Source organism: Gracilinanus agilis, chromosome 1, assembly GCF_016433145.1.
Source record: "Gracilinanus agilis isolate LMUSP501 chromosome 1, AgileGrace, whole genome shotgun sequence".
NCBI classification, from domain to species: Eukaryota; Metazoa; Chordata; class Mammalia; order Didelphimorphia; family Didelphidae; genus Gracilinanus; species Gracilinanus agilis.
Window position 1 is genome coordinate 798,262,109 of NC_058130.1, and position 16,851 is coordinate 798,278,959.

The 16,851-nt window shown below is 52.6% G+C and overlaps 1 protein-coding gene across 1 annotated transcript; it reads right to left on the reverse strand.

Annotated features, from left to right (window-relative positions):
- Positions 1-58: 58 nt before the first annotated feature.
- On the reverse strand, positions 59-16,803 carry SMARCB1 (SWI/SNF related, matrix associated, actin dependent regulator of chromatin, subfamily b, member 1). Its single transcript, XM_044656714.1, has 7 exons — positions 16,328-16,803; positions 16,075-16,212; positions 15,396-15,523; positions 6,981-7,147; positions 6,329-6,519; positions 384-515; positions 59-284 (listed from the first exon to the last, which is right to left on the reverse strand). Exons 1-7 carry the CDS (start codon positions 16,801-16,803, stop codon positions 245-247), a joined length of 1,272 nt encoding a protein of 423 aa, XP_044512649.1. The 3' UTR covers positions 59-244.
- Positions 16,804-16,851: the final 48 nt, after the last annotated feature.

Below are 16,851 nucleotides of genomic sequence, written 5' to 3' on the forward strand. Positions count from 1 at the left end.
GGCCTTAGAACCGGCTCCCTCCAAAGGCGTCCCCACAGAGTCCCGGCCGAGCCAAGGAAAGGAGCGCCCCACCTTCTCTTTATTTCGAAAAGCTTCCTCGCTGGGCCCCGGCAGGGCCACAGGCTACACGCTGCGCCTGTCCCGGCCGAGGGCCCGGGCAGCGCGCGGGAAGGAGGGGCCCCTCCCCCAGCGGAAAGGAAAAGGGGCCCATCTTGCGGAGACTTCCACAGGAGGGGCGAGTGGGCTACCAGGCCGGGGCGGTGTTGGCCAGTCGTCTCATCCGCCTGCGGAGCAGAGGGGACACAGTAAATGGGGGAAGGGGCCCTTCCACACTCTCCATCCCACCCGCCGGGGACACGACTTGGGGGGCCAAGAGGGGGCACCTGGTGTTCCTGTCCTGGTCTCTGATCTTCTTTTCCATTTCAGCATCGGTCAAAGTCTCCAGGAGGGGGCACCACTGGTCGGCGTCGCCAGTGTTCCGAATGGCGATCTCCACCGTGGGCAGAGGGTTCTCACTGAGGGAAGGGACAGAGACGAGTGCTGGGAGGGAAATGCTCCAGGCCCGGGGCTCGCCCCTCCTGCCTTCTGCCCCGAGGGTTCCCTCAAGAACTAAGGGCCCCTGTTGGCGGGACACCATGTGTCCCAGTCCAGGCTGGGAGACACACACACACACACACCCCTAGGGGGAAGGGGGAAGGGGGAAGCTGGCCCTCACCCGGCAGCTCGCCTCCACATTCCCTGTGGCACCACATCCAAGGTTTTCGTGGCTCCCTCCCCCACCATGACTATTTCTTCTGTATGTATTTTAGTGACCAGATTCTCCACTCCTTGAGGCCAGGGCCCTGGTCCCTCACAGGCCAGTGGATTCAGTGACAGAATGAAGCAGTCCTTGTCACATTCTACGGTCTCTGCCGGGCGTCCTCCCTTTCAAACAGGCCCAAAGACATCATGGGGTGATGTCTTAACTTGAACATGAATTGGATTTCAGTGAGACAGAGGGCCACAGTAGTCAGCATCACTCTCTTCCAGCCCTCCAACTTCAGTGGCAGGACAAAGGCAGGGTAACCGGATATGGCCCTGGTGTCTTTGACATCTGTCTAAGGCCTGGGTGCTCCATGGGACAAACTGTCCTCATCTTCCCATTCTGCTGCAGGGGGAAGTCCTCACATGCCTGGGGTAGACACCCTCAAATTCAGATGGATTTGAGGTCTGCTCGTTATCTGCAACCCAGTTTAGCAGACTGATGGGACAGTTTCCTGGGGCATGGCTGCTGGATATGCACAGCTTCTTGGAGCCCCAGGTGAGAGCTGGGTGACACATGACCCCAAAGAGGGAAAGCAGCTCTGAAAAGGACTTGGTCCTCCTTGACCATCTGTCTACGCACCCCGACGCTTAAGTCTTTGGGGTTTTTTTGTTTTGCTGTTTTTTTTAAACCCTTAACTTCTGTGTATTGGCTCCTAGGTGGAAGAGTGGTCAGGGTGGGCCATGGGGGTCAAGTGACTTGCCCAGGGTCACACAGCTGGGAAGTGTCTGAGGCCAGATTTGAACCTAGGACCTCCCATCACTAGGCCTGACTCTCAATCCACTGAAGCTACCCAGCTGCCCCCTTAAGTCCTTGTTAATAGATAATTGCCACTTGTGTGGTGTGAAATGAAGACCCTTCGACATAGCACTGTCCTTTTCTAAGTGTTCTCCCGTCTATCGATGTCCTTCCTCAAACACACTGGGCCAGACAGCTAGGTCAAGTGCAGCCCTCTTGTCCCTTCCCTGCTTCTGGACTTATAACTTACTCTTAACGTAGCCTTATGTCATGTTAGCTTGCCTGGCCGCCAAATTAGAAAACGAGCCCAAGGAGAGCTGCTCTTCCACTCTCCCAGCACATCTGTAAAGCTTATTTTTTGAACAAATGTGTAACTGCTTCTATTTATCCCTCTTAAATTTCATCAGATTCAGCTGCGCTTACTGTGCTAGCCAAGAAAGAGTATTTGCCGATCTTAGGACTCTCTTGCTTGGGTTAGGATTATCTGAGGCCTGCTTGGCACTTATCCAAGTCTCCAATGAAACATACACTGAACAGTCCAGCCTAAACGCCAGCAGACCGGACTCAAAGTGAAGATATACAGGAGAGCGATTTGCTGATCTGGGCTGTCCTGGGCAGTAGTGTTGGAAAAGGCAAGGCCACCAGAGAATCAGAAGCACTTCATCATGGCTTCTAGAAGCTTATGTATGGGAGGGACCCTAAAGGGTGGGGCTGCCATCAGCTCGGAGCAGCTCCAGAGAGCTGCCTACCAACAGGGCTGGACTCGCTGCTTTGCCAACTGTCAGTAGAGAAACGTTAACAATGCCGGTTACGCTAAAGTATCTGCGGTGCCTTAGCCGAGGGCTTTTGGTTAAACACTTCCCAGCACAGCCATGGCTGTCTCGGACAACATATGGGGAGTTGGAAAAAGAACCAGCTGACACTCATGTATCGACATGATGGCTACGTTTAGGCCTCCCAGGCTGATGTGGGTTCTTATCCAAGCCATTATGCTGAGGAAGTAACAGATCCACAGAGAAGACGAAAACAGCCAACCCCAAAGGGGAAACGAGAATGGAATCTTCAAGAAGGGGCACCTGAACCAAGACTGGAAGGACAGGGATTACGAGAGGGGGAAACAAGGGGGAAGAGCATTCCAGGCACAGGAGGTTAGTGTGTGCAAAGGCTAGAATGGAGAGCATGGGAGAGGGAGGCATGGCAGCTCTCAGTCTTTGGAAAGACAGGCCAAAGACACTAGAAAGGGCCTTCAGTGCCAAACAACAGTTGGTCTCTTATCCCAGGATCAGTTGGGAGTCACTGAAGTTTCCTGAGCAGGGGAATTACATGGTCAGCCCTATACTTTAGGAATATCAACCAAACATCCGTGCTGAGGATCGGAAAAAGGAGATAAAAAAAGATTTGGGGGGAGGGAGGGAGCAGGCACACACAAAGCTGACACCATATAGGAAATGACTGCTAGCGGGACCTACATGTTGATGGTGATACTGAGGCGGTAAACCAAGAAACATCAGGGAGGAAGGACTTCAGAGGGTGAGAGAATGAGACTGGTTTTGGTCCTGGAGAGTCTGAGGTGCCAGGGGGCTACCTGAGTGGAGATGTGGAGCCGGAGCCCTGGAGAGCAGAGAGCTAGATCAAGTCTCAACTCTGCCACCATCTAGCTATGGGACACTGGGCAGATCCCTTAACCTCTGTGTGACCCACTAAGTCCCAGTGAAGCAAGCCTGCCTTGGGGGTTAGAGAGTATCCCTCCTGCTTGTTGGAGATCCATGAGCACAAGCAGGAAAGCTATTTGTGTCAAGTAGGAATAAATTAGATACCCCCTGTGGGTCTGTGATCCGCATCTGCAAAGGCAATTTCTGCACTAGGAGTTCCCTACACAGATGAACTACCTACACCGAACCAAACCAAAAATGCTTCAATTACACTCCTCCTGAGGGAAGTCCTAACTCATGCTTGCAGTCCCAAGGCAGCCACNCCAAGGCAGCCACGGCTCAGCAAGCCTAACCTGTGCTTGCAGTCCCAAGGCAGCCACAGCTCTGGCCTGTAAATAGGACTGGGTTGCAGCTAGACAGAAGCACAGCAGTCTGTATATAGAGTCTGGAGTCAGGAAGTCCTCAGAAGTGGCTCCGACTCTGGGTCTTATGTGCCTCTAACTTAGAGCTACATAACTGCTTATTCCCTTCGCTGAGCCTCATCCAAACTGATCCTGATGGGCAGAATGACGTTTCCTTCCATGGTTTTCTTTTCTCTCTACCTATTATGCAGGTAACAAATAGGACAAACCATTGTCTGTGTCCCCGTCTTGCCCCACTAACAGACTATAAGCTCTAGAAGGGCAAGGAGGAGCCATGTTTTCTTGAAGCTCACCTGCTACCTAGCCCTGCAGCCTATGCGTAAACTGGCCTGACCTGGAGCCAAGCTAAGGACTGCCATCTCTACACTTGTCCCTAGAGCACTGTCGCTCCACTTCAGCCAGAAGTAGCTTGAGGGAGAGGAGCTGGAGTCTCTTCTCCGAGAGAGAAGGGGGCGCTCAACCTGATGATGCTCCCAGCTAGAGGGGCTTGGCACCAATTGTGCTGACCACGTCTGCCCTGATCTTGTCAGCTTCAGACAACAAAGAATCCCCCACCCCCACCCCCGGTGATTAAGAGGAGCATGACTGTCTGTTAGCACTGCTGACACAGGGCTTTGCCAACATCAATGGGCTGCTGCTTGCCAGGGAACCCCCTGGTGTGGTTCAGGCTATGTGAACTGACTATAAGCCCAAACCACACGAATCACACCCAGGAAGGAGAGCGAGCCAAGCCATCCCCCTCCTGGAGAAGAATCACTCCTGGTTCTAAATTGAAACCAGGTGAAGGCCAGCTGGCCAGCCTCCCGAATGTGGGCTCCTTCAGCTCTTACAAGATTCCACTTAAATGTGTTTTAAAATAGTAACAGATCAAACACCAAGTTCCTGCTATTGTCAGAGTCTGGCACCAACCCGGCTGGTTGGATGAGACGGATGCGAGACCCTGGAGCTAGGCAGGAGGCTCAAGTAGGGCCTGCAGAATGGGTTGGATCACAAACAACTGCTGGATCCAATTAGTCAGGAGGACCTTGGAATGCCTTCTGGCCCAACCCAGACCCCAACAAAATCCTCTGCCTACACCCCCAGCATCTGAAGGAACTGCTGCAGCTCCTTCACCAGCCCCACTGCCCCTGCGTTCACCATTCGGGCACAAAGGCAGTCACCCTGGGCCCTTGGAGTCTTCCGCAGGGTACGTGACTCCAGAATTAGGGTCCTTCTCTGGACACTCACTCCTCTGGTGACATCCAGCTGCACGTCATCGAAACCCTGGCGCTTGTGGCACTGTCCCTCCTCAGTGCCAGGCCGGGAGCCCAGCCCAAGCTCCCCGTTTTAGCTGCCTTTCCTTCGCCCCTTAGTAGTTTATGGGGTTTGGGATAATAAATGCTGCCCCCGGCCAGCTACTAGTTCTCCAGGCCCGAGGCAGAACTCTAGGAAGATCACCCTCCTGTCCAGGAAGGCTGAGGCCTAAACGGACCAAAATGGGGGATGGGGAGTCACCAAGATGGCAGGCAAAGAGGGCCATGCCAGGGGACGGATGTCTTCCCTGTCCCTGGGAAACTGTGAGCCGGAGAAGCTAGATGAGTTCATCTTAACCAGAATTAATCCTGAGAAGACTCTCAAATGTCGCTCCAGCGCTCTCACTACACTGAGCAGCCCAAAACACGGTAGCAGATTAAGACCCTACGCTCAGCACGGCCCCCCAGAAGGGAGTCACAGCGACAGGCTTTGCTGGCCAGCTCTGGGAAGACCTGCACACCTTTGATGACGCCCCAGAGATGTGGGACTCGAACCATCGTCCTCATAAACAGCATCTGGCTGGTTCGATGCACCCAGAGACAACGAGAATTCCTCAGAGATCTATCCGGAGACCTTGGGACAAGCTCTCAAGGTTATAGGGAGATGGCCAGGGTTACTATGGGGCATGAGCCAGCTTCATGGCCACCAGGCTCCAAAGGATGAAAGTCTCCGCCAACCTAGGCCAGGTCATACAGGACAAAAATAGCTAAGGCAAAAATGGGCCTGGGCCTGGGCCTGGGCCTGGCCCTTCCCCCAAGGCTCTGCCTGACTCACGCAGAGGCCCAGCAACAGCAGGCAGGCAGGAAACAGGCCCTCCTGCCCACAGATAGATGAGGAGCAGAGTTGTCCCCCCCAAAAAACTTTGGGGAGTTTGCAATACAAGCAGGAAATAACTGCCCAAGCCCAAGCCCCACCTGGCTCCTCGGAGCATCATGGATCCGGGGCCGAGTCAGACACCTCCAACCCACCGGGCCAAGCCTAAGCAGGCCGTAGTCCAAAGGGCCCCCCCTCCAAGAAGAGTCTCCCCTGCCCTGAACCAGCCAAAATATGGCCAATCGCACCCTGAAGTAAACTCCCTCTAGCCCTCCAAACACATACACGCGTGCATGCGTGCACACAAATGCCAACACCCAGAAGTTGTAGGGAGCCTCCAGGAGAGAAAGTGGAGGACCGCCCCCACCCCCACCCCCGCAGGGACCTTCCAGATGACACAGACACTCCTCAAACCTACACACGGTTTCCACATACGTGCACGTCCACAGAGCCTGGAGGAGAGACAAGAGACGGCCGGCCGCTGCCGCTGCTTCTGCCCACTCTAAGCTCTGCCTTCCTTGTTACCAAATCTCCTCTGAGGTGAAGGGCCGAGAGCCCTCAGCATGCCTGCGTGCCCTGGCCCTGATGGCCAGAAGCTCGGTTCCTACCTGAAAGCGTAAGTCTTCTGATGCCAACTGAGCTGGCCCCGAATGCTGTAAGCGATGGTGGTGACGAACTCCCCGCCAAGGCCGAGCTCGGAGCACAGTTTCAGGGCAAACTTCTCTGGAGAGTTCTCCTTCTCAGACATGTCCCACTCAAACTGGTCCACCAGCGAGATGTTTCCCACATGGATGTTCAGCTGGACACCAGCATCAACAGCAGGAGGCAAAGGGCATCGATGCAGACCCAACCCAGAAAGCCCTAAGGGGAGACCCTGCCCTGGGCGGGGGGGGGGGGGGGCGGAGACCAAAGAGACGGCCAAGACCAATCCCTCTGTTTTACACAGGAAGAAAGCAAGGCCCAGGGACACTGACTCTAGAGAAACGGTCAGACGGGAAGAGACAAGACCGGAACCCGGTGCTTCAAACGCCACTCACTAAGGTTGAAAACGGGGCCAGAAAGGCTGTCCTACAGAAAGGCCACAGTCAAGGAGAGAATCAGATTTCCCGTCCCAGAGCCCAGGCCAGGGGAGTGGGGGCAGAGGTCCCGAAGAGCACATACTGGCTAAGGGCCTAGCGTTCCCTCCCGCCCTTCAAAGGATCGCTCTCCTCCTCCCCCTCCTCCTCTCAAGTCCTAAGGCGTGCTCTGAAGCAGCCCTACCTTGATGATGACACGCTGATCTGACTGGTCCTCCAGGAGGCTGTCAGTCGGATAGGACTCGATTTGCTGGCGGATGGCCGAAGCGATGGCAGGGACGAAGGTCAGAGGATTCAGATCCAAGTCGTCGCAGAGAATTTCTGAGAACATTTCTGGGGTCATCAGTTTCTCTGAGATCAGGGGTGAGAAGTAGCCAGTGAGTGTCAAAATGGAGCACGAGGACCTCCTCCTCCTCCTCCTCCTCCCAAGGGTCTGGGTACGGTTCTCCTTCCAAACATCCTTCTGGGGAGAGACCGAGGCCAGCCACACTCTCTAATGTTCATGTGGACGGCCCCTCTTGGGCACTAAGATGGCCTGAAAGAGGGATGAGCCCCAGGCCCAGAGAGCCCAGACCTCAGAGCTACAGGGGGCCTTAGAGGCCTCTGGGTGGACTGGACCCCAATTCCTTCAGAGAATTCACTTTTCCCCAGGCCCCAGCTGCTTAACTCGGCTGAACTGACACCAGGAGCCTTCCTCTTGCTATGGGTAATGGCTGGATGGCCTCTGGGTAAGTCCCCTCTTATTCCTAGAGGACGGAAACCCCTAGAGCAGGGGTCGGCAACCTTTTTGGCCGTGAGAGCCATAAACGCCACATTTTTTAAATGTCATTTCGTGAGAGCCGTCCAGTGCTCACAGTGCGGCTCCTGTAACAGCGCCTGAAAAAAATGGACTTTATGGCTCCTGCAGGAAGAGCCATACGTTGCCGAGCCCTGCCCTAGAGGTACTCTACTGCAGAGAGAAGCCAGAGAAAGGAAGGAAAGGGATGCCCTCATCCCCTCAGTCCTGCCCACCCCTCTCTTCCTCAGCTGTCCTCTTACTGGGCTGACCGCTGATCCTCCTTCAGGTCATGCACACTTACAGTGGGCAGGCCCTGAGTGCTGCCCTCAATCACCCTCTTCTCTCTCCTACCACCTCCTTCCCCTCACTGGACACACTCTTTGCAGCTGACATGTTCTGCTACTCCCGGGGACTGAGTAGAACAAGTCTGGCCCCTCTCGAGACCAGAAAAGCTCCACAATATGGCCACAGGGAGTCTTGTTTTCTCTTGTCCAATCCCAATATGTCTAGCTGCTCTCTCACCTGCCCTTCCCTACCTTGGATGCTCTCCAGCTGTCCAATCAAGCCACAAGGATTCACCAAGCACCTACTGTGTGCTGGAACCATGCTTACCCCAAACCATCCCTGCCTTTGAGAGAAAAAGTGACACTCTACCAACATCCTTCATAAGTGGTCGTTTCCAGAATGTGACCCAATCCTGCAAAAGACATGACTGACCGCAGGGGCCTGACTCCCTCCCAGGGCGGCCCAAGATCTGGGTAGCTATGGCACACTGACTAACTCCGACCCCCAGATCTTTTTCAAAGAGGATGGGGTAGGGTGACACGGGAACAGGGAAGCCACTGGAGCCAAGTCAAGGAGGGAAGAAAGCAGCTTGGCTGAAAGCCAGGGGACAGAGATGGGAGGATGAGATAAGGTAGGGGGCACAGGGCCAAGTCAGACTGGCAAGGGCCAAAGGGTGGGCCAAGGGAACACCAAAAGGGCTTTACGTAAACAGCAGGAGACTAGACCCTGGCAAGTAGTATGAGCAAAGGGAACAGGTGTATGCAGGAGAGATCCTCTTGGCCCATGAGGCCTTCCCAACGAAAGCAGGAGGCCTCCCTGGTGGGAGTGACCCTTGGAGAGGAGGACATGGATGCCAATCAAGAAACCGAGGCCTCGCAGAACAAAGAGGGCACTAGGCACACTCTGGCAAGGGGCGCTCCATGCTGATGTGAGCTACTACATGTGAGGCGAGGCCTGAACCCCTAAAGCACTGAATTCTATAACAAGGAAGCAGGTCTCCTTTATCAGAATAGCCCTAAGCTATAGATGACCTGTTCCAAGAAACACGGGAGTGACATGGCACAGAAAAGGAATGGTGGTGAGGAGGGGCCAAGGGAAGGCATTGTTTAGCTTGAAGAGAAGTGAGCACTTAGCAGACAGAAAAGGGGCCAGAGAAAAGAGAGACAGAAAAACAGAAGTGAGGTTATAGGAAAGGTGTACTTGTGCATTGTTGATACAGTTGTAACTTAGCCCTGGGGCTTTGGGAAAGCAAACTGAAACTCAAAAACCTCTCCCTTTGGCCTAGAAATCCTAGGGCTGGCCCCAAGGACAGCAGGGATAATTGGAAAGCCCACCCGCCTCCTCTAACCTCAATATTTACAATTTCTATTTTACCCTCTGGTTTTAAAATATTAGGGCAGTTTTCCTTGAAATTTTCTTGAAAGATGACGTCTACGCTCTATTTTTAATTATAACTTTCGGGTAGTCCAATAATTCTTTTTTTTTTTTTTTAACCCTCACCTTCCGTCTTGGAGTCAATACTATATATTGGCTCCAAGGCGAAGAGGGGTAAGGGCTAGGCAATGGGGGTCAAGTGACTTGCCCAGGGTCACACAACTGAGAAGTGTCTGAGGCCAGATTTGAACCTAGGACCTCCCGTCTCTAGGTCTGGCTCTCAATCCACTGAGCTACCCAGCTGCCCCCTAGTCCAATAATTCTTAAGATCATCTCTCCTGGACTTATTTTCCAAATCAGTTGTTTTTCTGATGAGATATTTCATATTGCCTTTTTTTCTTTCTTTCGTTTGATTGTATCTTGATGTTTCAATGGAGTCATTAGCTTCCATTTGCCCAATTTAAATTTTTAAGGCACGATTTTCATAAGTGAACTTTTGTACCTCCTTTCCCTTTTGGTCAATTCTACTTTTTAGGTTTTTTTCCCTCAGTGAATTTTTATACCTCTTTTCCCATATGACTAATTCTGCTTTTTAAGAAGTTCCTTCTCTTCGGTGGATTTCGGAGCTTCTCTTATCAACTGGCCTATTCTGTTTTGGTTTGGTTTTTTTAAGGCATTAATTTCATTTTTTTGTGCCTCCTCTATCAAGCTGTTGACTTTTTTTCATGTTTCTTCTGTATCCCTCTCATTTCTTTTCCCAATTTCTCTTCTACCTCTCTAATTCCTGTCTTTATGACTTTGTTGCCTTCTTCTGCGTTTCTGTTTTGGTCTTCCCAGTCTCCAAAGTAACTTTCTGTGCCGAGTTTCTTCTTTTGCTGTTTGCTCATTTTCTAGTCTTTTTCTTTTCTTTTCTTTTCAAAAACAAAAGCTAAGCTGGGCTCTGTAACTGTGGTCAAGGGCGCACTGTTCCAATTTTCAGGTTCTTCGTGTAGCTGCCTTCTAGCTAGCTCTGGGGTTTACCTACTTTCAATTTTTCTAAAGTGATATGATAAGGAGAGGCATGTTTAATTCTCTCCTGGCTTAAGCATTCATTCTGCCTTGGAATAGTGACCAGAGTCCTCTGCTCCCCCGTGGCTACAAAGGCTGGTGCATGCGAGTGCTCCTCTTCATCGTAAGACCCCAATCCAGGACTATGACCTGGTTCTGTATAGGGACAATACAATTAAGTCTTCCACCCAGAGCCTAGTGACATCTTCTTTCTAAGTAGTTGTCTGTCCCCCTTTGCCATCTATTGTGGGGAAATCCAGCAAGTCTTTGCTACTAATTCAGTCATCCCGAAGGCCTGCTGCCACAGGAGGAGCCTGTCATGTCATGTTGCTTTGCTGTGGGAAGCCGTTCTATATATTAAAGCCTTTGGAGAAATAGGACCAAATTTAGGGCCTGTTATCTGGATTCCCTACGTGACCAATCCAGGCTGAGGCAGTCTTTGTGTTTGGTCCTGGTCACCTGAGCCCCAAAAGGCTCTGGTACCAGCAAGTAGGTTAATCCAACATCAACTTGATCCCTCCGAGAAGGCTATTAGGAGTCATTTAGAGAAACAGAGTCTGTAACAGAGATTTTATCTGGATCCCATTACAAAATCATCGGCAAGTAAAACTGTGTGTATGATTTTCTGCACTGCATGTCGGGATGCAGACTGAATGGGTCATCTAAGATAAAAATCTGAGGCTCCTCTTTTGACTCAGTCTTTGATCCTCACCTTTTTTACAATTCTTATTGGAAAACTTTGAAGTGGCAGACCAGCATCTACTGAGCTAATGATTCCTCTCCTTGATAATTAAGAAGCCCGAACCCTACCAAACATTACTTAAGATAAGTCTGCATACTTAGGCGCTTTCAGTCTTGACTTTATTTGTCCAGGTGCCTAGAATCCTGGAAGACAGAACTCACTAAGTGAGCATCTCCATAAAAATGTTTCCTCTCCCAGAATTATCCCTACTAATTGATGCTTGGAATTTGGCCATTGTCTTTACTCTTTAGACTTTAATGGGTTATGTATGATCTATTACCCCTTCACAGCTATGACTCTTTGTGTTCTTTGTTTGAAACCAGTATATAATAAACTCCCAAGCCCACAGAATTTGGGACAGCATGGGCTAACCACTAGTCTGGTTGTTCTCATTTTCTTTTTCCTGTCTTATCAATCCGACGCCGTAAACGCCACTCAGAACCCTCATTTTTGCATGTAGAGGCTGGTCCTCTATACTTTGCACTCCACTTCTACCAGAGGGAAATAGCTCTTTGGTGTTAGCTTTCTAAATTGTTTTGGGTTGAAAAATAATTTCACCTCATCTTTTTGTGGGTTACGGGTCTCCAGAATTCATTTTAAAATGTTCTATCATAGATTTCTGGAGAATAATTGGGTAACAATCAGGTGGGTTTGTGTACCTTCTCTGCCATCTTGGCTCCGCCTCCTGGGCGCATTTCCAAAATTTTTACAATGACATATCGCGGGAGCCAAGAAGCAAGGCTTTCCCCACTTTGGTCCATCTCCTAACCATGTCCCTCTCCCACTCAATCAAATCCATGGGTTTCCCACTGCCCTAAGAATCAAATTAACTCCTCATGAGCTTTAAAAGCAGAGCCCCAAGAGATGTGACTCCCCTTTAGAGCAGTGATTCAACCAGAGTGGTGCTCTCCCTCATCTCTTGTCGCTGGGTCTTTATGCGAATCAGGACCCATGCATGCATGCGCTTCTTCCCTCCCTAAGGGACCTTGGTCTAACTACCTTCTACTTTCTAGTGTTGACTTTCTTCATATTCATTCCATAAGACCCTTGAAATCCCCTTGCTAGCTCCTTCATTAGAATCAGCTAAGTGAGGATAGCCTAGACTTTGGACATGTTTCCTCAGAGAAGGCCCTTATGAAGTAAGCAGTTGCACAGTGGTCAGAACTTGGGCCTAGAGTCAAGAAGATCCAAGTTCAAATCTAGCAAGTCACTGAACCTCTGCCTACCTCAGTTACCTCAGTAAAATGGGGATACTAATGGAGCCTGTTTCCCAGAGTGGTTGTGAGGATCCAATGAAATTCTATTTATAAAAGGCACTTAGTTGAGAGGTAGCAAAGTATCATAGTGTCTAAAGTACCAGGCCTGGAGTCAGGAGCACCTGCATTCAAATCTGGCCTCAGATACTTCCTAGCAAGTCACTTCACTCTGAATGGCTAGCACTTGCCATTCTTCAGCCTTGAAGTTGATACAAAGAAAAAAGATAAAAAGTTGTTGGTTTTTTTAAAAGGCTCTTAGCGGGGGCAGCTGGGTAGCTCAGTGGATTGAGAGTCAGGCCTAGAGACGGGAGGTCCTAGGTTCAAATCTGGCCTCAGACACTTCCCAGCTGTGTGACCCTGGGCAAGTCACTTGACCCCCATTGCCCACCCTTACCACTCTTCCATCAAGGAACCAATGCACAGAAGTTAAGGGTTTAAAAAAAATTAAAAAAAAAAAAAAGGCTCTTAGCAATCTCTGGCACATAAGAGATATCTCCCACCTTCCCTGCACTGAAAGGAGGGAGAAAGGAGGTAGGATGGAGCAAGAACAACAGAGATTCTGTACAGATTTGAACCAACAGACCGATAATCATCAGAGACCTCATTTCTGGCCCCTTGAAGACAAACCCCACTCCCTTCCTACTTGTTCTCCAAATCACTTGCAGATGGGCCTTCAGAACAACTTCATCTTGGGCCAAGTCACTGTGAAAATAGCATTAACTCTCCCCTCGTTTATTTTTAGCTAACGGCCACTGCCTCTCCCCACCCCACCCCATTGGGCAGTGCTAGGCAAATTGAAAGACTGCCATTGGTTTCTGTGAAGGAGTGACAGGAAGTGATGTGGAAAAAAGGAGTATAAAGAGACCAACATGGTCTAGCATTCATTCCTTTCCTAGCTTCTGGAGAGACTGGTTCTGGAGACTGATTCCCTCCCTGGTGTTTTGGCAAGATTGGCCCAGAGAGGCATTCCTTTCCTGGCTCTGGAGGAGGTTGTGTTGCTGGAACCCTGGCTGAAGACACCACTGGGACTTCTGGCTGAGGATTACCAGGAAAATCCACATGGAGACAGTCTTGGGGAAGCCTGGCTACTCAGGAGAAGGGCTGGTAGACTTATTAGAATCTGTCTCTTTTATCTACATTTTTCTACTTTCACTCTTTTCAAGTCTTTGTAAGTAAAGCGACTAAATACTATTTTTAAATCGGCGACCACAATATTACTTCAGAACTCTCATAAAACCTAAGTTTAAACTCTTACACCACAGGATCTAAGCCATTTTCTATCCTTCTGCACTCAGAGTGAAGTCTGGCAATGTCTCAACTGGCCTCTCAGAAGATGGGGTGGAGCCCAAGACCCAAATATGCAGCCAAGAAGCAGTCTAGAGCCACCACTGGTTCACTTAGTGGCCATGGCACCATAACTTCTCAAGTGAGGACCCCAAACGATGTCCCATCCCTTTTAGGGGTTGAGACTCTGCTATCCTGACCCTTAAACACTTGTAAGCTCAGCTGCTTTCTCCCAAACATCCCATCAATGGATGGCTGAATAGATGATGGATGGACAGATGAATTGAAAGATGGGTGGATGATCAGATAGATGATAGAGGGATGATAGATGATTGGATAAATGTTGGATAGAAGAATACATGGATGAGTAGACAGATAGATGAATGACTGCATGAATGGATGGCTGAATAGATGATGGACAGATGGGTGTATTGAACTGAGGGATGGATGATAAATTAGATGATGACAGATGGTTGGATAACTGATGGATGGCTGAATGAATAGGTAGACGAACGATGGACTGGTGAACTGACGGATGGATGATGGATGATGGCTACTTCTGCTTCAGGTTTCCCTTCCTTGGGCTCCACCTCTTCTAGGTATAGGATTTCCTCAGGCGAGTCTAGTTTTTTATACAATGTGCTTGTAGATCCTCTTTAACTTCCAGAGTAGAGGCACATCCCACAACCATAGCTGGATACTCTCGACGTGTGCGTTCTCCAAATCCCCTACCTGAAGCCTGGCTCCCTCGGACACCCGCAGCCATTAGGCCTTAAGGTCAGGCTCTGGGGTTCTCTTGCCCAGCACTCCTTAGATTCTCCCTGACAGTGTTGCTGCTTGCCATAGATTTCTCCCCATCTCCACGGGTATAAATCAGCAGGGATCTTGAGCAGTTCGTGTCCCTCTGGCCATTCTCCCAGCAGCCATCCTGGACCACTCATCAGGCTCCACTCTTCCTCCAAGGCTCGCTGCTCGCTCTCCTCTTATCCTCGAGGTTATTAGGGTTCCCTGCCTCTTTGGGGCTTCTCCCAGTGTGGTGAGCTGCAAGGGGAGCCTCCAGCACTTTCCTCAGAGCAGCCAGGAGGCAGGTTGCTGTCCGTCCCTGGACCGTCCACTTGCCCCGTTGCTGGGATTCTTCTTGCGGATGCCTAGGGAAGGCTGGCTGAGCCAACAGCCTGCTCACCTGCTCTTCCCACTGGCTCCCTGAACTGAGGTGACCCCCAGCAGGCCTTTGGCCCTCTTCTCTGAAGGAGCACATGCAGCAGGCCCCTAGGCAGCTTCCATCTCCCAGGTACCCTCTCCCCTAGCTTTTCTGGGTCCTCGGCCCTGATCAGAGAAGGCCAGGAAGCCTGACAGAGTTTAGGACTTGGGGCACATACCAAAAAAGCTAAAGGCGGTCAGTTTGACCAGAAAAACCCAGGCCTATCCTACCATTGGGAGCCATGCAGAGAGAGCACGGGCCGCCACAAAGCGGAACAAGGGCCTTCTGGGCCTCTCCACTCCCGTGACCAGGGGCCCACTTGGGCATCCCCACGTGGACACTGGCGGGCACAGAGGTGGAGAAGCCTTTCCAGCAGGGCTTCCGAACCCGGGCCGCAGGAGCTTCTTTCTTCCAATTTACCTCTAGCGCCAAACAATCGGTGGGTTCCCTTTGCCGTGCCAACGAGAGGCCTTCTGTTAGCAGCACACGCTTGAAAATGCGGTTCTGAGCAGGCGCCCTGAGCTCACTCCCAAAGCAGCAGGTGGCCAAAGGGGCCCAGGCCAGAGGTGAGGCTCCGCACCCGGCTCGGGGTCACGAGCACCCCAGTGCAACAGTCAAACCCAGCCACGTACCGTTCATGTTCCACGTGAAAGCATCTCGGAGCTTCTGCCCGTCGATCTCCATGTCCAGCCTGATGGGAACCAGAACCTCAGGCTGGGACGCGTTTTCATGGATCACTGCGGGGTCGTGGTCATCGAAGCTGAAAAGAGAGGAAGGGGTTCAGCAGCAGGGCCGCCCGGCACCCCACGTGCCTCCAGTCCCCCGCCCGAGCCCCGGGTGGGCGCCGGACCCCGGAGGCCGCGAGCTTCCCGAGATCCCGCCTGCGGAGCCCTTGGGAGGCAGGCCAGCAGCTGGCCCTACGCACCGCAGGCCACACGAGCACACGCCCCAGCTCCCCCAGCCGTACGAGGGGCATCACGACACGGCCGCCACCTTCCTTCTGCTCCCTTAACTGTGCGTACAGACCCTCGCGGGGCTCTTGGGAAGACCCAGAAAATGAGCGTCTGAGTGGGAAGAGCGTCTCGGGGAGACGAGAAGCCCCGAGCTCGAACCGGCCTCAGAGACTCCTCGACCCGGGTGAGTCGGTTCGTCTGTGCCTGCCTCAGTTTCCTCATCTATAGAATGGAGCGGTGACCGGGGAAAGCGCCGAGAGCACCTTCCGGAGCCGGCCGCCGTCGCCCGCGTTCTCGCCCCCACCCCCAAGAGCAGCCCCGCCATCGTCACCCTGCAGGGGCGGCCGCCGAGGCTCACCAGAGCGGGAACGTCCTCTTCTTGTCCCGGCCCATGCGGTTCCTGTTGATGGTGGTGGAGCAGGGCACGGCGTCCAGGTGGTGCGAGCTGTTGGGCAAGGTGGGGACCCACTGGTTGTTCCTCTTTGCCTTCTGTTCCCTGGAGGAGGAAGGGAAAGGGCCGGCCTGAGGGGACACCCGGCGCCGCAGGAGGCCTCCCCGCAGCCCGAGCGGCCCCCTCCCTCCCTCGGAAAGGGAGCCCGGGCGGCCGTTACCTGAGGTAGGTGGGAGGCTCCGTGCTGATGGACACGGCCTTGTACTTCTCGTCGTTGCCGTCCAGGATCTCCTCGACCTCGCAGGCCTTCAGCAGGGTCACGCTGGTGGCCAGGGTGGTGTAGCCGTGATCTAAAGCCAGAGAGGCCGGAGAGGGGAGGCTCGCCGGGCGGCTGGCAGGCTGGGCCCAGGCAGGCCGGGTCCAGGCAGGCAGGCCCGAGGCCCTGGACGGCAGCTCCTGGAGGGCGGCAGCTCCTGGAGGGCGGCCACGCAGTGGCGGCAGGCAGGAAGCCCGACGGCCCCAGACACACGGCCACGGCACAGACACAGACACGGCCACGAAGCAACAAGGCCACCCCGGCTCCCCCAAGCACAGGCATGCCATGCTCCTGACATGCGTGGGAGCCCGGCGCGGTTGGCGACTGGAGCCTCCCCAAGCGCGCCGTGGGCTGCACCCAGTCACCGGGTACATCGACATGCCCACAGGCACACGGGAAAGCCTCGGAGCTCTCCTAAAGCGCTTTAA